Source organism: Parasteatoda tepidariorum, chromosome 2 (genome assembly GCF_982258835.1).
Source record: "Parasteatoda tepidariorum strain Cologne lab strain chromosome 2, Ptep-v5.0, whole genome shotgun sequence".
Classification (NCBI taxonomy): domain Eukaryota; kingdom Metazoa; phylum Arthropoda; class Arachnida; order Araneae; family Theridiidae; genus Parasteatoda; species Parasteatoda tepidariorum.
The window spans coordinates 28,880,787-28,904,619 of NC_141756.1; the positions used below are offsets into that span (position 1 = coordinate 28,880,787).

Here is a 23,833-nt window from a genome sequence, read left to right on the forward strand (position 1 = left end):
TTACATAGTAGCACACAAAATGTTCTATGAGAAAATTGGGGTTTGTCTGCTGCAACCACAAGAGAATAGATATTTACATTTAAAATTTACAAGTGTGTGTGTAAATATTTTCGTCAAAAATGAGTGGTTTCAAAAAGTTAAATTGGAGAATTTCTTCGAGAAAATTTTTGATACACACACGCAAAATTATATTCACACAATGCAAAAAAATGAAATAAAAAAGAGCAACATACACGATTATTTTTGTATTGGAATAAATATTTTCTTGGATGCAAAACCTGAGATATAAATCTTTTTTGCACCGCTGGTATGTTAAATTTCACAGAAACGAAGAAATTAGGTTTTTATTAAAGAGAAAAGCATTTTAAACCCATACAGATTTTTTACGAAAATAGTCCTCAAAAGAATGACAACCAGTAATATATTTTAGTTTGCGATCCGCAGAAAAGAGATTCGCGGACCAGATTCAGACCCCGGGCAGCCAGTTGGAAACCACTGAGCTAGACAATAAAGGGGCACGTGAGATGATTTTATACCCACTTCCCATACAAGCCAGACCTGTCTAGCAAACGCACTTTTCAGGCAAATGTGCAGTGCGCCAAAATAAAATTATTAAAAAAAAACGGATGTCTCTGAATAATTTTTGATCTAATGATCGGTTCTTCACCTTTCAGGCCTCAATCTTGATGTTCGCGGGGTATCTTCATGTTCACTGAATGTTCGAGGCTTCGAGAGGTAACTTCGATTATCCCAATTAATTAGTGCAAACGATATCTTAAGCTGTAGAATCAGACACGAAAACATACTTTCTCTGGATAAATATACCCTTTTTTTAAAAGGATTAGAATATCAGGACTTTAACTGATAAAAATATGAAGCTAACTTTTCCTGAATATTTTAGCCTGCTACAGAAATTAAAGGCAGTCGACCCTCAACATAAAAATAATGATGAAAGGATATTTAAAAAAATGTCAATAATTTTATACTTATCCTTCTCAATATTTTCTTACTAGTAGTGTTAAAAAGTTTTATTTTATTTTATTTTTTTTAAGCTGAACTCTTGTTTTTTTATTAATTAATTAAAAAGAACTTTTTTTGTGTGCGATTGTCAAATTTTGCTATATATTGTAAGGATATGTTACGACATCCGGTTTTTTTCTATCATGATTCAAAATTATAAATTTTGATCATTTTCTACTGCTTTAATGTCACTCCAAATTTACATCTCACACGTGTTGATTTTTTGTGTACTTCTTATTGGTATGCATTTACTGAAATAGGGAAGAGAGGCCTAATGTAGATTTTTTTTTTTTACAAATTTGTCAAAAAACCTAATTATATATAATTTTGTTAATCAGTGAGGTATTTTTCAGCAATAATTTTGAACGTTTCTGATTTAGATTTAGATTTAAAATGTTAATTCCTTTGTAATATTTTTTTCAAAAAAGGTTTTTGTTCTCACAAGCCCCTTGTATTCTTATTAACTTGTTCTGTAGTCATTCATTTCCACTTAGAAAAGTTTATCTAAAGCCAAAATGTAAATAATTTCAACCTAAGCTTTATTGGAGAGTGAATATTGCCTTTTATTAATTAAAATACCCATTTGTATTAGAGCATTTCACCATACCTAGAAAGACATTTTGGAAGCAAATCAATGCATTTGAACACTATTATTCAATGTGGTTCATTTGCTAAATTGGTTGCTTTTTTCATTTTATCAAAAAATAGAGTGAGATGGATTTTCTATTGTTAACTTATAAAATATAACTGTATGTAATACGTTTACTCAGTTTTATCCGTAATGAAAAAATGAAAAAAAAAGTGATGGATTTTACGACACTCATAAGCGCCATCCTTTATTTCAAATTGTTATTATGTATGAGAAATGTTATAATTAATTATTTGAATTTAACTATTGAAGAGAACTATTTTGAAAGGTATGACCTGATTGAAAACTCCATTCGCTTCAAAGATATACAAATATGAAAAACCACTCGATAAATTTCAAGCTCTTCAAAAATATGAGCCCATTTTCAAGACTTGTCAGACGTGAATGTAAAGAAATAAAAATGATTTGAAATAAAAAACTTAAAATTTCCAAAGAAAAATGAAAAAATACAGATTAGAAACAAAACCAGAAAATCCACAGATTTCGAAGCGAAAAAGAGATTTATAAAAACGGAACGAGAAGAATCAGGGTGGCCGCGAAGCAAAATCAGAGTAAAATGTATTTCCAAGTGGTATGGAGAGGTGAGGAGGAATTAATGTCGTTTACAGGAGAGTCAACACTCAAATGAATAAAGCAATATTCCAAGGCATCAAGATGGGTAGATGTAACTAGAGTGGAAATAGTTTAATCATTATCAAAATCGAATTTATGCCCAAGATTTCAACAATGTGAAGCAACTGTAGATTCCTCGAATTCTTGATAACGGACGTACTATCGAGCTTCTTATTGTCTAAACTTTAGAGCACGTTTAGTTTACCTGATACTAACCTGATGCATGGAACTGACAAGGAATGTGGTAAATGCCCCAGTGATTATCAAAACTAATAAATCCTATTAGCTTTGATAATCGCTGGGCTTAAAGAGACTTAAATTTAATTTTATTAACAGCCCTGACTTAAAAACCAAATAGGAGAGGATATTTGCAGTTTTATGACAAACGGGAGAAAAAAAACGGTAAAGTAACAAGTTCTCTGTAAGGATTCGAAGAAAGGAGCTCTTAGGTTTAGTGTTATGTCGACTGTCATTTATCATTTATATATTTTTGAAGTAAATGAAGTTTTTGAATTATTAATTTAATAATTTGAAAGGTATTACAAAGTGTACAAATGACAGCACATACTTTTTCACATCAAAACGTAATTTTCACAGTAAAAATTTTTCAATGGTGTTAGAATAGTATTTTCAGTACGAAAATAATTATGATGCTAGACAGGGATGAAGACGGCAAGATGCAGCATATAAATTTAAGAGGTATCTTCTTCATTCCATACAATCGAGCTGAACGTCTCGTTGAAAATATATAAAATACTCTCTCCTTCTCCGTCATAAGTCCCTTATCTCTGCTTAGAGCCTCTTTCAATTCCAAAAATTTCGTTTAATCTTTATTAAAACCGGAGAGCTGATTTATCGTTTTTAACTTAATCGTATACCTAAAAATAGCTTTCTACAAAATTTAAATATATTCTTTTAACCATTTGTTCACTAAAAGCATCCTACGTCGGTAACGTTTTTTTAACAAGTATAATCACCCTGTGTGCATTAGTTCATCTCCTCTAAGAATTTGATAGCCGTTTATTCAGCTTATTTATTATTTTAGATTTGGGTTTCTCGCGTATTATAGATTAGAATTCGTATCCCGTATTGCGTAATGAATATCAATTTATATTCCTTTCTTTTTTTTTTTTTTTTGATTCAGTACGAAGAATGAGCATTCAGCTAGAGTAAAATTAATTTGGAAATACTTGTTTTAGCTTAATATTTAGTACCTTTTACAATTTGTTTTAGTAGTTAATATTAAAGATTTAACGATTTCTAATTACGATAGACGACATTGTTTCGTATTTTCAAAATGATTTACCAATCCGTAACGAGCTTCCTTAATTTTGAACTAAACTACTGTTTACACTTATAAAACTATAAAAAGAGCTTTAGAACTTTTAATTTTACTTTTATATTTAAAATTGTATTTCATAGGGGGCTTAGGTTTATATCCACATTTAAGCTAAATAACAAATATTTTCTATTCAGTTTATTTTAAATTGATTTTACTCTATAAAATATTTAATATTTTAAGTATATTACATTAACACAGAATGGCAACGTACAAGAGCTTTTTTTTACAATATTTTTATGATTCACACTATAGAAAAATAACTTTTATTGAAGCAAAAAATGATAAAATAAAAAAAAACAAAAACAATGGAACTTTTAGGGACTTTTTGTACGATTTTATTACTAAATATCAATTTCTGAAATATAAAAATATAAATCAATAATTTTATACGCAAAATCTTTACAATTTTCTATAGTAATATAAAAAAAATTGGCTTTATAATCTTAATAAATGGTTATTGAACAATTAAAAATAAATTCCCCATAAGATATATCAGATTAGATTTAAAGTATGTGCAGAAATTGAGTTTAATGATTTTATTTCAAGAAAAGTGTTTAAAGATTTTATTGAATATTAAATATATTTTCTACTAATATTCGTATCTAGCACAGGCCAAGGTACCTAAGATTCTTAATCCGAGTCCTCCATAGCCTCCGTAAGCTCCACAGTGTCCGGGGCCAGCATACCCTGCATGCACCAAGGCACCCATATCCATATGCAAGACCGTATCCTGCAGATGCAGCTGGTATACCCAAGTATCCTTCATCTCCAACATACGGAGAATCGGAAATTCTGCTTTATTATTTTCTGATAAATATTTTTTATGATGTTTTTATTTAGTTCCAGTTGATGTTTTCAGTTTTTTTTTATTGCAGATGATAAAATTAAAAACAACTAAAAATTGTTTCACAAAATAATTTATTTTTATGCTATTATTATTATTTTTTTTTACAAAATTTAATATCCATATCTGGCATAGCCCAAGCCTCCTAAGATACCCAAACCATAGCCACCATATCCACCATAAGCTCCTCCATATCCAAGATTTCCATATCCACCATAAGCTCCACCATATCCGAGGCCACCGTAACCTGCTCCAAAACCTCCATAACTGTAACCTAGACCACCAAGACCATAACCAGCTGCTGCTGCAGGGACACCCAAATATCCTTCACCACCGGTGTAAGGGGCATCAGAAATGAGTTGAACGGCAGCTGGGTTTTGATTGGCGGTGCCTGGTTCGTTGGTCTTGACCTTGGCTCTGAAACCGGCTTTGTCAGCGATGTAGTTCACTTGTCTTTTGATACCTCGGGCATCAGTGAATCCGTAGCTACCAATTACGTGTCCTCCGGTTCCGGATTCTTCTCTGTGTTGTTCACCATGTTTATCCGTGATGCTGTATCCGAATTTGTAAGGCTTGGGAGCATGGTGCTCAAAGACTGGATAGTGGCTTTCACCCATCTGTAAATAATAATTTATACCAATAACTCAACACATGTGCATTGCAAAATAGTTATTTCAAGGAAGTAATATTAAAAAAAAATTTCTTTCGATTTTATAGCTCCGTGACTTCTTAGAACTAAAGTTATAAATAGAAGAAAAAAAATGAAATCACTTATTGCACGGGATAACACTCATATCAATACAATAAAATTGTTTCATAAAATAAAAGGTGGTATATGATAATATTCTCTGAGTTGTTCCGAAAGTTCCAATGTTTATCGTGGTGATTTTTTGCATTCTTTAAAAATGTTTGGACAGGAGATTATTGATTTCTGTATTTCAAACTTCCGTATTATAGATATAAACAACATGGCCTTGTTTGTAATAAAAAATAACTAATAATACTATTATTTTGATGATTAGCAATATTTTATATTACGTACGATTTAATGAGTTCAATAAATGTTAAAATGGAGCTTACTTTAGACTAGTACTTGTAAGTAGAGGCAGGCTTGCAAGTTTACTGTTAAACGCTGAGATAGATTATTTTAAAAGTCTAAATGCAATACTTCAATACTTACGTAACCCAAGTGGGCTAGGGACATGCCGCAGAAAGCGAGAAGAAGAACGCACTGTAAAATAGAAAAAGAAATTACGTGATTACGTTGGAAACAATTTTTTTCTAAAGCTTTTAAATACATATATATATATATATATATATATATATATATATATATATATTTATATTAGTAACAATATGCGTGAAAAGTAATATAGTTTATAGTCAGTTATATAGGTTTTGTTTACTAAATTGTTTATGTAAACATTTTACTGGGGCTTTGAGAGCTGTTTGGTACGGTTCACGCTCCTGAGAATGGGGGTTCAACAGTGACTGGTGTACGTTGAACCTGTCAAGTCACAAAGTTCTCCACTTTCCCTTAACAAATTGTACCACTGAGGGTACTGGATTGGAGATTGATCGTTCTCTGGTTTAGGTCAAAATTACGATCTATGAATGAATGAATTAATGTATTAATGTGTCCACCCTATATCGGGTGTGACGTATGAGTGTGGCAGAAGTCGAATTCTTGGTCATAAATGGCGCCACTGGAAAACAAGATCAACCGTACCCCCAGTGCTTTAATGGCCTACGACAAAATAACAAATATTTTACTGGTCTTTAAGCCCTTTACAACAGCTAAATGATGTTAGAGATATAAAAAAAAAAATTCTTTACGAGAAAAAAAAAACAGTGATGAAATTATATTAGCGATAATGAAAATATCTCTAAACATCATGAGAGCAATAAAAATCATCAAATTTCACTTGTATTGTTACATTTTTATCTGAGCATTATGAAAATGAAACAATTACTTCTTACTATACAATTTCATAGTTTAAATTGCTATATTTAGGGGAAAACACTATTCTAATGCCTTTCGTTTCCATTCAAAATCGTTAAAAAAAAGACAGTAAGATTGTTGAAATACGCATACTTCAGTCTTTTATAACGGTGTTACAAAATAACTTCATGGCGTCAAAAATATTTCAGAGTTTCGAAATTATTAGTATAGTAAATTACTCTAATGCAATAATAATACATTTAAATTCAGTTGAAAAATGGAATAAATCTTTTCGAAAAATATATATGGATTTTTTCATTTATTTCAATTCAGTTACCGACTTACAATGTGATTTTATTATCTGTGCTACTTAACAGAACTTAGTTAGGTAAAGCTTGGAGCAGTTTAAACCAAAGTAATATTTCCATAAATAATTTGTACATTACAAGAACAATGTTAAAATTAAAAAGTATATGTAACTAATGAATACAGATTTATTTTATAAAAAATTTAAGCGAAAAAACCTATTAATGATTTAAATGTATATTATGTAAAAGACTTGAAATCTGCAGCCGAATTTCAGTGAGTTGTCTAATATTAGTTTTTAGTAACTCTTTGGTATATTACAATGGATTAGTTCTCTAACACGGAATCTAAACAAAAATGTTCTGATCAGATCTAACAAGAATGTTCCTTAAGTTTCTGAAAATCGTAACTGAATATTGTTCTTTAAGATTTAAATTTTTTCTTTTGTAGTTTATCTGATTAAATTATTTGAAAATATTCAGATTAAATAAAGAATCATGCAATTCGCGAATCAAATTATTGTTCATTCGTCATAAGAAACAGTCTGAAAATCGTTCGATTTACCGTAAGAAGAAATAAAAAACAACCTATATTCAATTTGTTACTAATAGATTTGATCAATTTTATATTTAGCCTACTGAAAAAGATTTATGAAGCAGTTCTGTAAGCGGTCAATGCTTATTTGTAATTATTAAAATTAATTTTAAAACAAGAAAATCTTACCTGAGATAGCATGGTTAATTTCGTTTGTATTTTCTGTGATTGTGGATAAAATCATCTGTTTTTATAAGTAGTAATAACGCAAAAATGCTTCAAAGTATTTAGAATAAATTTTACGCATGATTAATATTTCATTCTAGATGTAACTTTCACTGTCCGGAATAACCTGAGGAATTTCCTAATTTTGGAGATCAACAAACATGGCTCAAGGTCAGAATCTGAATAATTTCACTACCGATTAAAATATGACGGTTTTATTTAAAGTTCACTTGATTTTGAATTAAATTAAGAACGAAAAATTGATGATTATCAAATCGGATTATCAAATTGTTGTAAAACCAGAATAGGCTTTATTAATTAATTCCTACACAACAAAATCCGTAGAATTTAAAACTTATTTAGTCTTTTCAATGAAAGTATTTTCTTAGAATAATATAATGACTTTATCAAATGAGTTAATACAATAAAATAGGGGAATGCGAGATGTTCATTTCCTATAAAATAATTAAAAAAGAAACCTTTAAAGTTTAATAGTTATTGATTATCCAAAGGAAGATGGATCAATTTCTATTCAAAATTTAATTAGGTATCAATCATTTTGACAATGAATTCTATTTTCTTTTGATATTCATGATATTCATACTGTTTTATGCTTAATTATTAATCAATTAATTATTTTCATATCTAGTATAGATTTTCCTACAGCGTAGCAGACTATATAACCTGGGGAACAATATTAAGGGAAACATCTCAAATGTTTTATTTACGATAACCTCTTTTTTACTCGTAGCTTTAATACGATGTTATCAAATGTCACTTTTGCATTTGTTTTCGCATTGCAGTTTCAACTTTTATATAATCATTTTCCTATATACAGTGAATGGTGCTAACTTTTTTTAAATTGAAAATAAACGTAACCAAGAGAATAAAAAATTTTAGCAAGAAATTATTTTGGAGTTATTTACTTTATTATATTTTTATTTTATGACTGTTAATATTGTGTAAAATAAACATGCTTAAGAGATTCTTATGAAATGTGAAACTTTTTTAAAGAATTTCGACTGATACAAAGTAATACAGATGGAAGCTTTTTTTCCGTTTTCGGAAAACCTTAGTTTTTGATATAGGTTAATCGGCAATCTAGAAATCATTTATTTTATTTTAACTTAGGGCAGTATGGTCTTTAGGGAATTAACCTAATCTTAAAAAAAGTCTGGTCCGGTGTTCGAATCCCTGTCAGACGCAAGGGTGTTCTTTCTGTCTCTGTACTATCTGTCTTTTTTTACCTTGGGAACAACGTTGAACCACGTAGTATGGTGCCTCTGCCCGAATGAAAAATGCCAATATCTACGGGAAGACATTGGAAAAAATTCAACTTGGTTTTTGTGATAGGTATATACCGAGGAAAAATTTCTGCCAAAATTACTGTAGTGCAGAGTAATGATATTTCGAGTAAAAAAGGGAAAAAAAGCTGTCCAATAAAAGCAAAAAAATGGTATTTAATTAATTTATTTAATAATTTTTCGTTTTTGTAGAAACGGTTTACCCGAAATACTGGTTTTCAAAATTTTAGTTCTTATTTTCTTACATTTTGTACAGAATTCAAAACTGAAAAGTAAATTTATCTGAATCAATGGTTTTTTTATGGATTACTATAATGTATCATGATAAAATTACCACATTTATTAAAATTTAATCAAAATAAAACCAAATTTTACTGTTAATTTTACCAAGGTCATTATTAAAGTGCATCGGTAAAATTTACCAAATTTCTTGGTGATCCCAAAGAGTCAGAAAAATGGTGAGCTTTTTATCATCTTTTTTTTAAGCTGTTTTGATAGATATAGATAATTTATTATTCCAAAAGTTGGCCGGGATATTTTAGATGTGTCAATAATTTTAATTTTTTAAGTAAGCTTTTGCTGAGCAAAATTAAGTTACGAGTTTCATAAAAGTTATTTAATGAGTAAGCTTTTTGGCACTCGCTGTATAAACAAATATCACAAAACTTAAAATAGCTTGTTCTCAAAACACTATTATTCACCATTTCCATTTTTACCATTTCTCATTGAAAAAAAATATCTCGCATGTAATATATAAAGACTCCCTTTAGTATGTATTTTTAGAGCCATTCTCCAATATGGAGCCAAAAACTAAATTTATTGTTTTATTTAAGTTAGAAGAAGAACGCAAATCACATAAAAAGGATGTGGTTGTCTAGAACTTTAATACATGCTAGGTAGAAACGTGATCTCTATTAATCATCTTTCAATTTCTCTTATTTTCCTTCTGCAATCAAACAGGAATGGAATTAGAATTTCGTACCTACACCTTTCTCGACTCAAAATCTTTTAAATAAACGAGTTCAGTTATTTTAGTTTTAGTTCTCTTAACCACGGTATCATTTCAACCTTTAAATTGATTGATTGATTTTTGTAGTATGAATGTTTTGTTTAACTGTAACCTATAAAGGGTTACTTCCCCCTCGCGTGCTTTCATAACTTCACTTGATGAATATTTTTCACCTGAGGAGGTGACCTCTTTTCAATAGAAATTTTCCAGTCTTTTTTTCCAGCCTCCGTCTTCTACTGTATGTCCATATTTTTGAAAAACCTTCAATTAAATTTAAATTCGTAATGTAGAAATCAATAAATAGTTCTTTCATCCCTTTTCGAATTAGAAAAATGCTTTTGAAAATTTAGACTCAGAGTCTGGAAGTGCTTTTCCTCTTGGCTATCTCCTTTCTTCTCCATGGAATTATGTGTGGAGCTTATATTAATGGATCAAATACATAGATCGTTTGATTTCTCGTCCAATTTGGCGGCAAAAGTATGATATGTTTGCTCTGCAAGAATTTCCTCTCAATAGCTGTTTTTGAAAAATTAATCTTCGACCACCAACTGACCATCATTCGACCCTCATCCAAATCTCAAGAAAGTAAGAAAATTAAATACTGATGAATGCTTCTGTCTTGTCATTCCTTGTAAAAACCAAATAGCATGGGCTAAATCAACCAGCAGTCAATTCTTCTCAAACGGCGAGTTGTGGTAATATATAATCTTCCATTTATTAAGATTCTAAACTCTTTATTTTGACATGATTCAGTTTTAAAAGAACTATAAATATGCCTACAAAATGTACTTATAGTTTATTATGTCTGTTGTTTTTTAAATATCTTTTTTAAAAAAATTAAAATTATCTCTTTCCGAACGAAAAGAAGAATCGTCATGATGAGAGAGAGAGAGAGAGATAGCAAATCATCTGTCGTGTGTTTCCCCAGACCACCACTTTTAGAGATATATTCAAGCGTTTGTTGATTACGTTGATCAGGTGCTTATCTTTCGGCATAATTTGTCAAAAGAAAAACTTTACAAGGAAAAATAAATAAATAAAACAAGAATGAAAAGATATGAAGTGCAGAAAAAAAAGCCAACAATTGATGGTTGACCGAGTAAAGCTAAGCACAATTGGCGTTAGGGGTTAAAATTCAACGTAAGACTTCCCGGGTTAAGTACTTGACCATTTGCAGTCAAAGCGTTGGATAATTGACGATCTTCTGTCTATTCCCAACTCTCCACGTCGCAAAGCCGTTGTTAAATTCTGTCTTTTGACGGGTCATGACTGTTTAGGAGAACATCCCCATCGTATAAAGATTTTTATCCATCCAACTGCTGAGACGACACTGTATTGACAAGCAAGAGACCTTTTAATGAAACAATGACTTCGGTCAACTTTTTATGTTCTACTTCATTGTACTTTCTCACCTTGTTAGCTTTGTTGTTGTTCCTTTTGTATTGCTTCCGGGATTCTTTCGATAGATTTTCATGCATAAGCTTGAAAAAGCACGCCATACAATATTATTATACTTGTAGTGTTTATAATATAACACGCTCTTTAATTTAAAATTCACCGAAACAAGCAACACCAATCCATCAAGAAAATCCATCAACAACTAAAAAAGCTTTAGATGATAATTTTAAAACTCCGGAGTCAACTTTAAAAGAGATTTTTAAAAAAAAGGATGCAATTGTTGCTGCTCAACGGGAATGAGGAAATAAATCCTCGAAGAGAAGTCGTATTCAAAGTGGAAAGTTTCAAGAACTGGAAAGTGTTTTATTACAAATTTTTAAAGAAGATCATGTTTCTGACTATCCGGTTAATATAGAATTGCTTAGGCAAAAAGCAGTTCATCTCGTAGAAACTTTGAAAATCGAAAATTTTTCAGCTTCACATGAATGGGTGGAGAAATTCAAGATCCGACATGGCCTAGACACTAATAACATATCTAGTGAAAGTGTAAGCGTGGACAAAAATACTGTAGAGGAATGGAAAGAAGAATTAAAATATTTAATTAAATGAAACAAACCAAAGGACATTTTTAATTGTGATGAAACTGGTTTGTTTTTCAGGATGATGCCTCAGAAAACATTGGCATTTAAGGGGGAACTCTGCCACGGTGGAAGAAACAGTAGAGAACAATTAACCGTTTTATTATGTTGTAATGCAGATGAATCAGAAAAACACTCCACTTTTATTATTGGCAAGTAGAAGGAGCCTCGCGGTTTGAAAAAAAATAAAGCAACTTTTTCGTGAGTACTTAAGCAATAGAGCAGCACGGATGACTTCAATTTTTTTTTTACCCTTTCTCTATTCATTTAAGAGAAAAATGGAAAAAGAAAAGTCCTCCTTTTTATGGATCAATGTTTCCAACTTTTGAACATATCAACTTGCCAACTTTTGAACATATCATAGTAGTGTGTTTTCCTTCCCACTGCACGAGTAAGTTACAGCCTTTGGTTTTATACATTATCCGTTCCTTAAAAGTGCATTATAAAAAAACAATGATTCGTCGATATGGAAACAGGCAAATTAGCAGCAGCCGACGTGAAGATTTGAATTCATGATGCGTATGCGTGGCATGGAGAAGCATTGAACAATCCAGCATAAGGAATTAATTCAAAAAAGCTGGATTTCTATTTTCAGAAGAAAATGAATTTATGGATAAAATTAACAAAATTGAGGAAGGTTGGGATATCGATCTTAGTGATAACGAATGTAAAGTTGTATCTAATGGACTTGCTTCTTTTAATGAATTTATTGTCTTTGATGATGATCTATTAACAATGGAATTAAGAGACATTGAACTCATCGCTAATGAAATGGACGATGAGAACGTGGAGGATGATACAGTTCCTCCAAATCACACAGCAGTATTAGAAGCTTTAGATACTATTCGTGATTATTTACAATTTAATTCTGCTTCTGAAACACCCTTATCCCATTTATATGAACTGAAAGAACGGCTTTTGAAATAAGTCGGCAAAAGCAAATATAAACATGTATTAAGGATTATTTTGCAGGAAAATAAACTGTCATTAGGTATGTTAAATTTTGTCTTTGTAAAATATAGTAAGTACCAAAACAGTATAAATATTAACATTTAATCTTTTGAAACATATTTATTTATATCGTCTCTGCAATTTACATTGCATTTTAGAGTTTTGAAGTTTTTCACTTATGCGTTTTTTTTCTGTTGGCCCCTTACACCGGTGCATAAGGGAGAGTTCACCGGATGTGTTTAGATATAGACTTTAGTAATTCGTAGGTCTGGTTCTCCTTTGTTTTTTTCTTTGTGTGTCCAGTTAATCAAAAGGTGGGTTATTCCATGTAAATACGTGTTTAGATATAGACTTTGGTAATATGTATGTTTGGCCCTCATTTTTTATTCTTTTTGTGTTTAGTTAATCAAAAGATTGATTACGCCATGTAAATATGAGTTTATATATAGACTTTGGTAATATGTATGGTTATCTCTTAATTGTTTTCTCTGTCCAGTTAATCAAAAGGTGGATTACTCCATGTAAATACGTGTTTAGATATGGGTCATTCTCATGAAAACTGTCATTTTTCAGTTCATAAAATCCCAAAAAAGTAAAGTGAATAAAAAGCTCTGAAACTTTTTATATTAATAGAAATATGTAATGGCATTATAAAGAAAGTATATATCCTATAAATTATATTTAATATTTAAATTAATTAATTTTTTAAATAATTAATTTATAATTAATTGGTTTATAATAATTAATAATTAATTAATTAATTTAATAAATAAATTAATCAATTTAATAAACTAATTTATTAATTTTTTAATTTATTTTTCAAATTAACTAATAAGTAAATTAATTATTTTCACTATTTAAAAAGTGAGGGAATGACACTAATAGTGAGGGAATGATATTTTATTCTAAAACATGTTTTTATCTAAGTTACATCTACCTAAAGTTTGAAAATGATAACATACTAAGTATATCTAATATTTATTATAATTTAGTCTTATATATTTAATAGTTTTTACAGGTTTGGTAAATAAAATTGGCTGGCAGGATTGAACAAAAAAAAATTTGATAATATACTCACCTTGAATCATTCCCTCACTTCAGCGTCATTCCCTCATTTTATACACTAGTGAGGGAATGACGAATTCAATAAAATTTAAGAATAACAGTTAGGCCTAATTAATTTCTGAAGTCAATCACATACAATTATATTCATACAAGAAAGCAACATATAATTATCCACTTTCTCGATGAAGTTGTATTTTATTTTACTCTGAAAAATGGCATGAGGGAATGACAAATGTAAACAATTTTACCTGGTTTGATTCATTCAAATTTATTCCACAGCAAAGCTTCTTTAAGTTCAAGATGGAAACACTCTGCAATTTTTTTCGATGATGCCAGTTGTTAACTTCTGAAGTTTTTATTAAAATATTTTTATTCTAAGAAGATTGCAGGTGATAAGAACATTGTTGTGAGGGAATGACGCGAAACACTGGGGACAAAGTTTAAAATAGTGCTGTGTTAATATTTTTATCAGAAATTAAATTTAAAATTGATTTTCTGAATGCTATATTTCAGTATTCTGAAATAAAAAACACGAATTTGTAAAAAAAAAAAAATTATTTCAGAAACAATTTTTTTTCTTTTTTTAAATCAGCAGTGGGGACAAGAGAGGGAATGACATATCATATGACATATCATATGAGGGAATGACATATTTTAATTACCTAAAATAAATAAAAAATAAAAATTGATAATTTTATTTTTATTCTTTTGTTAGCTTGCATTCTGAAGGACAGTTTCCCTGAATTTTTTTTTTTTCGTAAACTGTAAAACAAACATAAAATATACTGGGGACATAAAAATGACTGTTTTTGTGAGAATGACCCATATAGACTTTGGTAATATGTATGTTTGGCCCCCATTTTTTATTCTTTTTGTGTCTAGTTAATCAAAAGGTTGATTACGCCATGTAAATATGAGTTTATATATAGACTTTGGTAATATGTATGGTTATCTCTTAATTGTTTTCTCTGTCCCGTGAATCAAAAGGTGGATTACTCCATGTAAATATGTATTTAGATATAGACTTTGATAGTATGTATATGCCTGGTTCTCTTTGTTTTCTTTGCGTCCAGTTGTGACAAGAAATCAAGAAGGCTGTATTTAGTTGGGACACATTGTATTGACTAATATATTTTTTTTCACCATTTTATCAAATTTACAAATTCAAACACTTTCAAATAAATCATATTTTTTTCAATAAAAATTTTATGTTATTTTTTTCAGCCAACGTGAGTAATTAATATACCTAATACAAAGTAATTTAAAAGTCTAAAACAATATTAATAATTATTTAAACGAATTAATCTAACTAAACAATCTTTTTGGTTGAAAATGTTCAACAATTTTTATTGTAACTATTAAGTAAGAATTTAAATTAATTAAGTAAGAAATAAAGAAAGAAAGAAATTGCAAATTTGTGGACGAGGTTACAATGGCAATTGAGTAATATTATTATGATTAAATTTTACTTCATTAGAATTAGAAACTAAATACATGGAACAGATTTTAGCTAATAAAGTAAAATGTTTTTGATCTTTTGATTGAATGATTTTTAAATTGCACGAAATATCGTCAAGGAACAAAAAATATCGAGAAATAATTGTCTGTGAGGAGGGAGGGGGTTAAAATGGAGATAAAGTCCCCTAGTATTTTCAAAAAACAAGCTAATAATGTCATTGAAACCACGAAATGTAGTCCAACTTTAACAAGAAGTAGGGCTGATTAAAAAATTTATCAAGTAAAGTTTTTCAATTGTCTGGTTGTTCTTTTATTCAAATTTACAAACATTTATAGACACATTGCACATAACGTACATAAAATGGGAAATATTTAAAGCATTGTGAATTAAAATACATGAAAGGCAATTGAGCTGGTACATATTTAAAGATATACAAAACTGAATTTGAAGCAAATGCAACTTATAGCTAAGAATAACAAAGTAATTTAACACAACATGATAACGGATTTACTATCTTGCAGAGAGAGATAACAGGAGAAAACGTTATAAATTGTAATAAGCATCTTTGCAAAGAAAAATTGAAATGACATGAGAAAAAAAATGGGAAATGGCTACAATATTCCACAAATACATGCAAAAGAATGAAATATTAAAAAATACTAGAAAGTCTAAAAATATGGTTGAAAATAGGACAATTCTTGGCATGCATAGAAGAGCGGAAAGACTAAAGAAGCTTAAGACAAGTAAAAGATATAAGTACTGCTTGCAGAAAAAAATAAACATTTTATTGAAGAACATATTTAAAAGTAAGAAAACCAGATATCACCAAAAATATACATCGCAAAAATGAAGGTAGGAAATAAAATTGTGCATGGAATAGTATTAAATATCGAAGATATAAAAAAAAAAAAAATGAAAAATAAGAAAAAAATAAAAGCATTCAAATAATTCAAAGAGAAAAAAAAGAACAGTCAAAGAGTAAATACATGCAAAATAACATAATAAACGAACGTAACGAAAATAAATAGAAAAACAAGGGTAATCTTAAGTAATTTAATTCCATGGAATTAGAAATGAATGCAATATAGAAACAGATTTTGAAAAGAAAATACAACACCCAAATAAGTAAAACATGCAAAGGGTTAAAGCATATAAATAAAGTAATGTAACGCAATATTTAAAAAAAGAGACGAAAATGAAGAAGGCAGGAAGCTCTGTTCTAGAATTAGAGAAAAATCACAAACATAATGCAAGTCAATGATAATGTAAGATAATGCAAGACAGTAAAAACTAAATTTTCAGAAGAGGCACAATTTGTTATTGTAGTGGAACAAAATATTTACAAACAAATTATTAAAATTATTTCAATAAAACTCTAATTTAGTTAATATCCATATCTAGCATATCCCAAACCACCTAAAATTCCTAAACCGAGTCCTCCATAAGCTCCACCATAACCAAGATCTCCATAAGCTCCACCATAACCAAGACCTCCATAAGCTCCACCATAACCAAGGCCTCCATAAGCTCCTCCATATCCACCACCATATCCTAAACCTCCATATCCAGCAGCTGCTGCAGGCGCACCCAAGTATCCCTCACCACCGGTGTAAGGAGCATCGGAGACTAAGAGTATTGCGGCTGGGTTTTGGTTTGCGGTTCCGGGTTCGTTAGTCTTGACTTGGGCTCTGAATCCGGCTTTGTCAGCAACGTAGTTCACTTGTCTTTTAACACCTCGAGCGTCGGTGAATCCGTAGCTACCAGTCACGTGCCCTCCTGTTCCGGATTCTTCCCTGTGTTGTTCACCATGCTTGTCTTTAATGCTGTATCCAAATTTGTAAGGCTTGGGAGCGTGGTGCTCTTCCACTGGGAAATGACCATGAGCATACTGAAATAAACAAAAACATGTTTTATATGGAATATTTCAATTATTTAATCTTAAAATAAAGATTAAAATTTTTGAAATAAAATTGTCTTTTTAATAGCATTATTCGAGTAATAGTACCAATGAAACACATTTTATAGTATTTGATGCCTTTAAGTAGCTAATATTTTCATTTGGAGTTTTTAGTTTATAAAATCTTAAACTATATTACAGTATACAACTTATTAATTATGATACAGATTCAATAGTCTCATATTTAAAATTAAACAATACACAAATAAATTTAATTCTTCGGAGGTTTAATTTATTTTCAATTTAGTGAAATAACCGGTTAAGTTACTGAAATGTGTGAAAATGTACTGATCAGTTGATTAATCGATCTTCAATTAAGGAGTGAACACAGAATTGTTACTCAATTTATTTTTCTCAAAAGTCATTTTTTTTTCAAAGGTCACTATTTTTATCTTCAAATAAACCCCAAATCTACCTTGACACCTTTTTTTCCCAGCGTCTCCTGTATGCGGTGGATACATCTTTTGTTTTATGGGCTTATTTTGATTGCAAACATTACTCCACTGTGTTAAATGCTATGCTTGTATTTGGATATAGAAAGTCATTATTATCTATAATCTGTAATTTTACTTATTTTTTGTGTTTACCTTATATTCTAACTTTAGTGTTACCAATCTGCCCTATTTGTTCAAACCTCACATTGTGTGACCATTGAAACTTTGTGCTATTGCTATCACACATGGTTTCGTACGACCTCTTTTAGTAAACGATCACGTTCTCCTTTAAATTAATTACTTTTGATCCTATTTTCAGCATATTTTTTCTAACTTTGAAATCAATGATGGTTGTTCTCCATTCAATGACTGAATATTTTAATATCGAAATACAAATACAATTTCATTAAATTTCAATATATAATATGATTATTATATGTCATCATTCACTATAAGTTCCAAAACCATCATTAATCAATCATACAACCATTATCAATCAATCAATCATATAATCAATCTATCAATTATTATGTTATAAATAAAAATATTAAAATCGAAACAATGCAACAGCAACATATGCAACAATAAGACAGATTCAATGTTTTTATATTTGCAACGATCATTAGATTATTCATATTCTTCTATTTTTTATTTATAGTACTTACCGTCATGGAGATGATGCTGGCGACAAGAACGAAAATGCACTGAAAAAACAAATAATTTCATCAAATTATTCAACAGATTAAATATGTAGTCTGCAAATAAACTAAATGGATTTATTTTATTATAAAACTTGCTAGAGAAAATAGCGGAAAAAATACCATTTTGATCAATAAAATTTGAAATATCGTGAAATATAAATTTTTGTAACACCTAAACAAATTTAAATTTTCTTTTTTTTAATTCTGGTCATATTTATTATATATTACTATTTTATTATTATTTTTCATTTTTAGGAGCTATTTTTACTATTATATATATATTTATATTATATTTATTATTATACATATATTTATATATTACATTTAATATTATATAATATTTCTTTATATACTATTATATTATATTATTATTATTTAATTATAGTAGAATTTATTATGTGAGCATTTAATGGTAGTATTAGGTATTTTATTGATGATATTATTCATAATGCAATTATTTATGTGATTATTCAATGCTTAGATCTGATAGTTTACATAGTTCAGGTATTTAGAAAAAAGTGAGTAGGTAGGCAATTTAGTTATTTCAGATATTATAATCATTAGATTACTCAAGTGCACAATTAATTAATTATTAAGTAATTTTATTGTAGTTCAGGTTCGTAAAGTGTTACGGAGCACTGAAACTCAACTTAAATTTATGAAGATTAAAATAATATTAGCATAAATGATTATTCAAAATAAACTACGAAATTTTTTCATTAATTTCGGAATAATGGATGTTTAATGCCTAAGGGTTTTGATTAAAGTAAAAATGAACATCATAACTTTGTTGTGTTGTTTTACAAACAAAAGTTGAAATATGCCCGAATATAGTTTATTTTATCGGTAATAAAGATTACTGATGAGACATATTTATAAATTTTTGGTAAATAATTTCACTTCTTTCAATATTATTAACATTTGACGATAACTAATATTGTTATTTAATGTTATTATTTAACATTAGTTGTTTTAAAATATATATACTTTATATATGTAGATAGTAATATTCCTTGCGTATAGAATGCGAGTATTAGTATATCAAACAATTTATATCAATTTCGTTCAGTTTAACATAGTTTTAAGGGGAAAAAACACATTTCTGTTAATTATTATATTAAACAATTTAAAGTTGAGCACATGTGATTTTTCTAGCGTTGAATTCTGATTTCAGAGAACTTGATATTACTCAGAGTCACTTTTTTAACATTTACAACATAAAAGAAGAACATGAATGAAAAGGCTTAGAAATATTGATAATATTAGCGTTAAGTATAATTCGTAAACTATATAGAATGGACAAATGATTTTTCGAATTATTTATATGAAATTAGCAGAGGATTTGTCAAAAGATTAATTTGTCAATCTTTCTAAATGAATGAAATCTCTATAAATTTATATTCATAAAGAAAAATTTATATTTTTATAAAGAAATATAATACTGAGTTGACTGCATAGATTAATAAATTTATCTATGTTTAAATAATTTTTTTAATAATTATATTAATAAATTTTTCAATACTAACTTTTTCGATTTATAAACAAACATAAAAATTTATCTTGTCGATATTCTCATTTTGTTGTCTTATTATCTATTCCTTATCGGTCTTACCTTTTCTTTAGCTTGTAACAACATATGTTTGTTGTTAAAACTTAATTTTTTTTTTTAGCCATTACTTTTGGATCAATACAACTAAAATTATGCTACTCATATCTTTATAAAAACAATAACATTTTAAAATAATTTCGAAATGAAAAATGTTCTAATTTCAAGGAAATAAGAAAATAATTACAGTTAATGCGAAAAATACAACAATTTCGCAAAAAAAAAACAAACCGTTATTTAACTCCTTAATGGTTGCATAATTTTGAAGAAAATAGTTGCATGAGGGCCAATTTTTTATTCAAGAAAATTATGTAAAATTGGTTGTATGTACAATTCATGATAAATATAAATTTTTAACTTTTAGGTAATTCTTTACCTTGAAATTAAAAAAATAATTAATTGTAGTTTAAAATAAACTATATCTAAACACATTACAAATAGACTGTAACAGCCATCTAATTGAGAAATAATCATGATTCCGGGTGTATTGAATAGATTGTCTTAATTTTTTCGCACGTTACTTTCATACACTCCAATCTGGAAATATCGCGAGAACGAGATACCCTGACATTTTGATTCAAGAAAAAAGAAAGAGCTTTTTTTTTTAAATTTTAAGGATATGAATGATTAGAACATTCTGAACTGCCAAAACAATTTAATGGTTATAACAATTTAATGGAATAATCATTTTAACTTTTAGTGGTAAATGAATAATTCTCTTACCTTGGAGATCATGTTTTACGAAGCTGAATGGTTACTGATTATACTGCATTAAAAACATTTTCTTTTATAGCAACCACAAAAGAAATGCATTTCAAATATTTAGAGTAATTTTTACAGATGATTGATTCTAAGCTTCCGAAGGGAATTTAGTCAGACAAAAATGCTTGAATCTATCATTATTTCTATCATTTGATAGAGAAAGTGTCAAGGTTAGGAGAGATAGTTAATAACAAACATAAAAACGCAGATAAAAATTCTGATAACCTGAAAGACTGAAATAAGTAAAATGGTATGGAATTGATCTTTGTTGAGTAGCTTTGAATTAGCGTAATTCATCGATGCATCATTGCAAAAATTAATGGAATCAAAACTATTTACTTGTTATAGTTTTTCTCAGATAAGAATAAACAGCAGTTTTTCTGTAGAATTGAAGTAGTTTTGAAGTTATTCTACAGTCAAATGTATATTTTCTGAAGTAGAATACTAACTGTAAAAATACTTATTTATTAGCTAATGCGCAGTATGTTCTCGATAATTTGTTTCCAAAGACTTTTTACCTTTTGTCTAGAAAATTACTGTAGTTTATATAAGTCATAAATTTAAAAAATAATGAAAAGCTAAACCCATGGTTATACTGCAGTAAATTCGAAGTGATTATACAGATATTGTTTTAGAAATATGCTTTCTGATGCATCTGCAGAAAAATAGTTATTTTTTATTGTTGTAAATTTGAGAGTGAGAGAGTTTCCCAGCTGATTTTGATGTCTTCGATCTTGCTTTCCTCGTTAAAAAATCTATGTTAATACAACTTTTTATAACGTTTTTGTTAGTTTTTAATGATAATATACTAATTTATGATTATTAGTTTCTTACATTTCGGTAAAGATTCTAAATATATATAGTAAGGGCGAAGATAACGTGCATTAAGCTTTATCTTAATATTTATTATTAAACAATAAACCTTTTTTTATTCATTAAAAATAAATAATTTTAAATAAAACAATGTCAGATCTTCTTTTACCCCTCATTGCAGACTACATTTTTAATACATAGAAAAATTTGCAATCCAATAATAATGTTCGCATTTGCCCTGCTCTTCCCCATATTTCAATTTGGGAGCGTTTTTGGATGGCGAGAGCAGCCCTAAGCTTATAGATTTATTAATGTCAGGATTTTTCTGGTCTGATTTTGTGTTATTGTGATTTCAGGTGTCTTGTAACTTGCCTTTGTAAATAAAAATAATAATAATAATTTTGTTAGAAAAAAATATAGCTCATAATATTTTCAATTTAACATAAATGACCATAAGATTTATTGAACGTTTAAAAAAAAAATGACGAAAGCTAAGGCAACAGACGCAACTCTACATTGTCTACATTTCTCATAAAAATGGTTAAATGATAATTTATTTAATTGTTATCTTCTCGTATTCAACCAAAACAATCAAATAACCATAAAAGGACGGTATTTAAACTGTTGACTGTGAGAAAAATAGCATATTAACTTTTTACCAAGTATGATTAAACAAGCAAGAATTTTATTCGCGGAAGCTAGGCCCACATTATGAAATCATTTATTTCCTTGCAGAGAGAATGTATCAGAGTAAGTAGCTGGACGGATTAATCAGTCTATCTCACGATCGATTGAATGAGTGTTAGAATCCCAGCAAAACTTCATACGTTTATTCCTTCAACGTATGGAGAGCTTCTTGTGATGTCCATGATTATTAAAATATTGATACCAAAAAAGCAAAATTTTTTATAACAAAAAGCTTAGTAGTTCCCATCGATGACGATTGATGGCACCACTAAATAATATAATAGCTCTGCGTATTTACTGTAAAATGTTTTAGGTCACTGCTTTGTTTTTCCTTCAGTTTAATCTCATCATAACTAATCCACATTAGTTTTTAGTATGTTCGCAGGAATTTTATTTCGAATTAGCCCATGGAATAAATGAAATAATGCAAGAATTATTTTTTCTCTACAATTTTTACCTGCCCCTTACCTGGTTCTTCCACTACGTTTCTCTATTAATGTATCTAAAATAATGTAAAATTTTTATTTAATAAAATTTGTTGCCTTTTTCAGTAGCTTTGCGTTACAGAAGTAAGCGAAAATCGTTTTTTTGGTAGCTCTTCCCATTACAATAAATATAAAATTTATTTAGTAGCTCTCAGATTGATACTATTGATGCCAACTCATTATAATCAATGAAAGATCAATTAAAGATTAACTAATTAAAGATCACCAAGATCCCTGTCTTCACGCTGAAATAAAAACGCGTGATAGTAACAAACACCAACATATGTTATCGAAAATTACAGAAATACTATATTTAACTCTCACATGCAACTTTAAATATAAAAATGCTTATTCTTATTTGTCCAAGCAGCATTTCAATTTCGAGACTTTTAAATTTACTAAACCATTATTTCATTTTCTGGCTAAATATTACTAATAATAATAATTTTGACATCATTTTTATGCACTAATGTTTCATTTTCTAACTGCAAATTACTATCCCTTAAATAAAAATATCATAAAATTTGTAAAAATACTCTAAATTTTTAGTAGCAAAAGTTTAGGCAGCAAAAGAGGTCGATACAATAAACTTAAAATTTTATGTTAGTGTACTCACATTTAAGATCTAAATCAGTCAAGCCTAAAACCCTGAGTCTAAGAAAAGAAAAATTTTAAACAACAGAAAATATTTCATTTAGGCTTAAAAATATAAATAAAACTGATTGGCAATCAAAATTCCTTTTTAATTATCAATAAAACGAGTTTTATGAATCTAATGAATGATGTTATCTTTTTAACGGAAATACTCATTGACAAGGTTAGGCCGTCTTTTAATTCTTGAACAGTCATTAAACTAAATTATTTTTTTTAAAATTAATTTTAGCTACAAAATATATTATTTATCGTTTTAGATGTGTGTATTCTTTTAATTTAACAGTTTAAAGTTCTTTTTTTTTAAAATATAAATTGGCTGTACTGAACATTTTCGTAAAGAAAAAAAAAGATACCAGGCGAACGTGAAGAGAAGACGAACTCACACGATCGAGTACGCACACGGACAAGAACATTAAATTTATTCTCACTTGAGAAA

The 23,833-nt window shown here is 28.7% G+C and overlaps 2 protein-coding genes across 2 annotated transcripts; both read right to left on the reverse strand.

Annotated features, from left to right (window-relative positions):
* Positions 1-4,565: 4,565 nt before the first annotated feature.
* Positions 4,566-7,568, reverse strand: LOC107455836 (uncharacterized). Its single transcript, XM_016073584.4, has 3 exons — positions 7,439-7,568; positions 5,648-5,698; positions 4,566-5,084 (listed from the first exon to the last, which is right to left on the reverse strand). The coding sequence occupies exons 1-3, from the start codon at positions 7,448-7,450 to the stop codon at positions 4,581-4,583; spliced, it is 567 nt and encodes a 188-aa protein (XP_015929070.1). The 5' UTR covers positions 7,451-7,568; the 3' UTR covers positions 4,566-4,580.
* An 8,023-nt stretch (positions 7,569-15,591) lies between these two features.
* LOC107456060 (uncharacterized) lies at positions 15,592-20,922 on the reverse strand. The gene is made up of 3 exons (XM_016073860.4): positions 20,720-20,922; positions 18,355-18,393; positions 15,592-17,186 (listed from the first exon to the last, which is right to left on the reverse strand). The coding sequence occupies exons 1-3, from the start codon at positions 20,729-20,731 to the stop codon at positions 16,683-16,685; spliced, it is 555 nt and encodes a 184-aa protein (XP_015929346.1). The 5' UTR covers positions 20,732-20,922; the 3' UTR covers positions 15,592-16,682.
* Positions 20,923-23,833: the final 2,911 nt, after the last annotated feature.

Excerpts from the sequence above, each read along its gene's own strand:
- LOC107456060 (XM_016073860.4), bottom strand. Across the intron at positions 17,187-18,354 it reads CCAGCATCATCTCCATGACG|TATGCTCATGGTCATTTCCC; the intron begins GTAAGTACTATA and ends TGTTTATTTCAG.
- LOC107455836 (XM_016073584.4), bottom strand. Across the intron at positions 5,085-5,647 it reads CCCTAGCCCACTTGGGTTAC|ATGGGTGAAAGCCACTATCC; the intron begins GTAAGTATTGAA and ends TATTATTTACAG.